The following is a 4843-nucleotide window of genomic DNA, read 5'->3' on the forward strand; positions in this document are numbered from 1 at the left end:
TTCAGTCTTAATTTTAACCTCTTTCCCATCGGAGGTTAGTAGTCCCCTTCTCCGATAAATTTCCCCATGAATATGGGCGGTGACAAAGGCGTATCTGCTATCTGTGTAAACATTGAGTTTCTTACCTTCTGCCAGTTGGAGGGCCTGGGTTAAGGCGATTAGCTCGGCCCGTTGGGCTGAAGTGCCTCCTGGTAACGCACTTGCCCACACAATTTGAGAGTCGGTCGTGATGGCAGCTCCTGCCCATCGTTCTTCATCCTGCTGGTAGCTACTGCCATCTGTGTACCAGGTTAGGTCCGCATCCTTCATGGGTTGGTCGGTTAGGTCAGGTCGTGTTCCATGCGTTTCTGCAAGGATCTGGTGACAATAATGCAAGGGGGCCTCTCCAGGGGTGGGTAGGAGAGTTGCAGGGTTGAGAGTCACCACAGGTCCGAACTGGATTCTGTCTGTGTCCAGGAGTAGGGACTGATAGTGAGTAAGGCGAGCATTAGACAGCCAGCAGTCTGGTGGTTGGCGAATTAAAGATTCCACTGTGTGTGGAGCCAGGATTGTTACAGGCTGTCCCAAAGTTAGTTTGGTTGCATCCTTGACTAGGACCGCTATGGCTGCTATCATTTTTAGGCAGGGTGGCCATCCTGCTGCTACGGGGTCTAACTTCTTAGAGAGGTAGGCGATAGGGCTTCTCCAAGGCCCTAGTCTTTGAGTTAGAACCCCCTTAGCAAACTCTTGTTTTTCATCGACAAACAAGTCAAAGGGTTTAGTTATGTCCGGCAGGCCTAACGCTGGGGACTCGAGGAGAGCTTGTTTAATATGATCGAATGCCTGCTGTTGTTGTTCAGTCCAGACGAAAGGGGTATCCTGTTTGGTCAAGGGGTATAGGGGGGCCGCTATTTCTGCAAACCCAGGGATCCATAGCCTACAAAAGCCCGCTGTCCCTAGGAATTCCCACAATTGCCTGTGGGTTTGGGGCGTTGGAATGCTGGATATAGTCTCTTTCCTTGCGGCCGTTCACCATCGCTGGCCATTATGCAATTCATAGCCCAGGTAGGTGACCTTAGTCTGAAAAATCTGAGCCTTCTTTGCGGATGCCCTATATCCCAACTGGCCAAGGGTTCGTAGGAGGTCCCCAGTACCTGTTTGACAGTCCTCCTCATTTGTTGCTGCCAGTAAGATGTCATCAACATATTGGAGTAAGATCAGGGAGGGGTGACTTACCCGGAAATCGGCTAGGTCCTGGTGGAGGGCCTCATCGAATAACGTGGGGCTGTTCTTAAATCCTTGTGGTAGCCTTGTCCAGGTTAACTGACCTGAAATTCCCAATTCTTGGTCCTTCCACTCGAATGCAAAAATGGGTTGACTCTGGGGACTTAGTCTTAAACAGAAGAAAGCGTCCTTTAGATATAGGACAGTATGGGTTGGAGGCAAGGTTCTAAGTAGGTTGTAAGGGTTAGGCACGGTAGGGTGAATATCTTCTACTCGTTTATTGACCTCTCTTAGGTCATGGACCGGCTGGTAGTCATCTGTACCAGGTTTCTTGACAGGTAGTAGAGGAGTATTCCATGGAGACCGACATGGGGCTAAAATGCCTTGGTCTAGTAGCCGCCGTATGTGTGGTCTGATGCCTTGGTGGGCCTCGTTAGACATAGGATATTGTCTAACACTGACAGGGATGGCTGTTGCCTTCAACTGTATGTGAATGGGGGGCTGCTGGGCAGCTAGTCCTATTCCTCCCGTTTCTGCCCAGGCATTTGGATAAGATGTGAGCCAGGGTTTTATGTCCCTCTGAGGTGGGGGGGGGGCTTTTCGTGCAGTCTATATTCCTCTTATAACTGTAGAGTGAGTATGTGCAATGGAGTCCCGTTGGGGCCGGTCACTGTGGATCCATCTGATTCGAAATGAATCTGGGCCTTTAGCTTAGTCAATAGATCTCTCCCCAGGAGTGGATAGGGACAGTCAGGTACATGAAGGAATAAATGAGAAACTTTACCTGAAGCCAAATGGACTTTTCTTTCCGTGGTCCAACGGTATTGTTTTCTTCTGGTGGCCCCTTGAACCCATGCCGTCCGGTTACTTAATGGTACTGGGGTTTTGGTTAAGACAGAATGTTGTGCCCCTGTATCTACCAAAAATGTGATTGGTTGCCCCCCGACTGTTAGGGTTATCCTGGGCTCAGGGGGAGGACTCCTGGCCCTGACATCCCTAGTCGTCATCTAGGGCCATTAATCTTGTTTTCTGCCTGTTATTTTCCTTGGGGTTATGGGGTCTTTTGGGGCAGTTTTTGGCCCAATGTCCTCTCTCTTTGCAATAGGCACATTGGTCCCGAGCTACCCGAGGCTTTCTTCTGTCTCCTTCCTTGCCTAACTCTCCTGTTTCTGATCCTTGATTGCTTTGCACTACAGCGGCCAAGATTTTGCTAAGCTCCTTATTTCGCTTACGCTCTCACTTATCTTCCTTTTCTTCAGCCTCTTTCGTTAACCTTTCTTCCTTTTCGTCCTGAGTTTCTCTTTTATTATAAATTTTTTTCTGCCTCCTTTAACAAATCTTTTAATGAGAAATCTTGTAAGTTCTCCAGTCGCTGTAATTTATGTCTAATGTCTGGCGCTGACTGCCAAATGAATGCCATGGACACATTTCCTCTTTGTTCATGGCTATCAGGATCGAAGGGGGTATATCTATGATAAGCCTCTTTAAGTCTCTCTAAGAAAGCGGTTGGAGATTCTCCGGAGCCCTGAGTAACCTGTCTTACCTGAGGCAAATTGGTAGGGCGGCGCCCTGCATTATGGAGGCCTGCTATGAGTAACTGGAGATAACGATTTAGGTGGATCCTACCTTCAGCCGTATTGAAATCCTAGTCAGGATGGGTCAAGGGAAAGGGGGCATCAATCACATTCGGGAGCTGGGTAGGTCTTCCATTGTCTCCCAGAACATTTTTTCTGGCTTCCAGATAAACTTTTTGTCTCTCCTCTGTAGTGAGAAGAGTCTGCAAGAGCTGCTGGGAATCATCCCAAGTGGGTTGATGTGTGATTAGAATGGACTCGATCAGAGCAGTCAAAGCTATAGGGTCCTGTGAGAAGGAAGGGTTATGGGACTTCCAGTTATATAAGTCTGAGGCTGAGAAGGGCCAGTATTGGAATTGGTTGCCTGGGCCCCCTCCTTGGCATAGGGGAAGGAGCTTGGAAGACCCCTCCTTTGCAGGTTCCTTGCGACCCCTAAGTCTTCCCGCCATTGGGGATGGTAAGGGGTGGCGTTCCTCCGGCAGGTTATTCGATTCTTCCTCAGATTCTGAGGAATTTGATGCTTGTGCCTGTGGAGGGGGAAGCTGGTAGGGAGGGGGGTTCTCGGTTAAGAGGTCTATTAAGGGGGAGTCATCAGGAGGAAGGACCCTCTTTGGCTTAAGATGCCGGGAAGAGGTGGAATCATCTATTACAGGGTATAGGTTGGAAGAAATAGGAGGCTTGGAAGGGTCGGCAGGGCAAAGGGGAACAGGGGGAGTGGAAGGTGTTGGGGAAGGGATAGAATCTGGAAGGGGTTTGGGCTTTGGATGAGTGAAAGGAGAAACCTCCTCGACGAGATTTTCCCAAACTACTATGTAAGGGACTTCGTCCGGATGGCCTTGAGGTCCCCGACTGAAGATTTGCTCCTTGACCTGTAGGAGAATAGTGATGTTAAAGGTCCGCTCCTTAGGCCATCCAACATTAAAGGAGGGCCATTCAGAGGTGCAGAGTGTTTGCCATTTTCTTCTTTTGATCTCCATGGACAGATTATTAGCTCGGATTTGCACGTCTCTCCAGTGATCTAATGTGAGACTCAAGGGGGTGGCAATGGTTTGCCCCATTTTTATGGACGATGTAGCAGACAAGGGAAAGGGGGACCTTTCAGGTGCTGTCCTGCTCACGTCCCTCGCGGGAACTTAGGAGCATCTTAGCTAAGGTCTATCTGTATAAACCCCGGACCAGGCTACTCCATGGAGTAGATGACCGTTATGCCATATGAGGCTCCGTGAGACTCAGGGTGCAGCCCACTCAGACTCCGTAGCCAAAGGCGGTGGAGCCATATAAACATTCATACAGTCATGCATTCCTCAGATTCAAACTGATCAGACATTTTTCCCTAAATAGAATGTTACCTTTATAACTGATGCAAAGAACATATAGACACTTAGGACGTCGACAGGACAGTCTGGACACAAGAGACAAAAATAGAAATTGCTGTACGGGTTCGGTTCAGAAACCGAGACTACGGGTTACGGTCAGGAGGAACGCGAGATCCTCTCTGACCGACAGGTGGCCCAAGATAATGGACCTCTTCAGACACCCTGAGGCGTCCCCCGGGGTGTTACAGATCCCCGAGGCATCCCTCGGGGTGGCAGGGGAGAAGTCCGAGTTCGTCAACTCCTTCTCAATCCTGCCCCTACTACAGAGCAACAACGTTGTTGTACAGTCGTGATGCAAGAACACAAAGACAAGGACATAACATACAATCAGAGAGACAGAGACACAGATGACAGAGACACAGACACTGGCCAGCTTACCTCCCGGTGGGGACCGGCTAGAGTCTTGGGTGGGACTTCATGAGATATCGGTGGAACCTCCAAATGAAAGATCCTGGAGCTGCACCCAAGAATCAGACAACATGCCTCCACTGGATGCAAATTGCAAGAGGTTTATTGATTACACAGGCGCCTGCGGACGCATCAGCCTTTGTTGGGTGAGCGTGCCGGGCTAAGTTGGGGAGCAGATTATATAGGGCAAGGTTGGGGTGGCGGGAAGCGAGTTTACAGAAGCAGATGCTTGGATACAGGGATCTGATTGGTTAACCTAAATCAAGCATTGTTAGGCACTGT

General features: G+C 49.5%; 1 protein-coding gene across 1 annotated transcript; it reads right to left on the reverse strand.

Annotated features, from left to right (window-relative positions):
• Positions 1 to 2509: 2509 nt before the first annotated feature.
• On the reverse strand, positions 2510 to 3835 carry LOC122905367. The gene is given in 1 exon segment (XM_044246989.1): positions 2510 to 3835. A coding segment is annotated over 1 exon segment (1326 nt).
• Positions 3836 to 4843: the final 1008 nt, after the last annotated feature.

The sequence above is a fragment of the Neovison vison genome, chromosome 4, assembly GCF_020171115.1.
Source record: "Neovison vison isolate M4711 chromosome 4, ASM_NN_V1, whole genome shotgun sequence".
NCBI classification, from domain to species: domain Eukaryota; kingdom Metazoa; phylum Chordata; class Mammalia; order Carnivora; family Mustelidae; genus Neogale; species Neogale vison.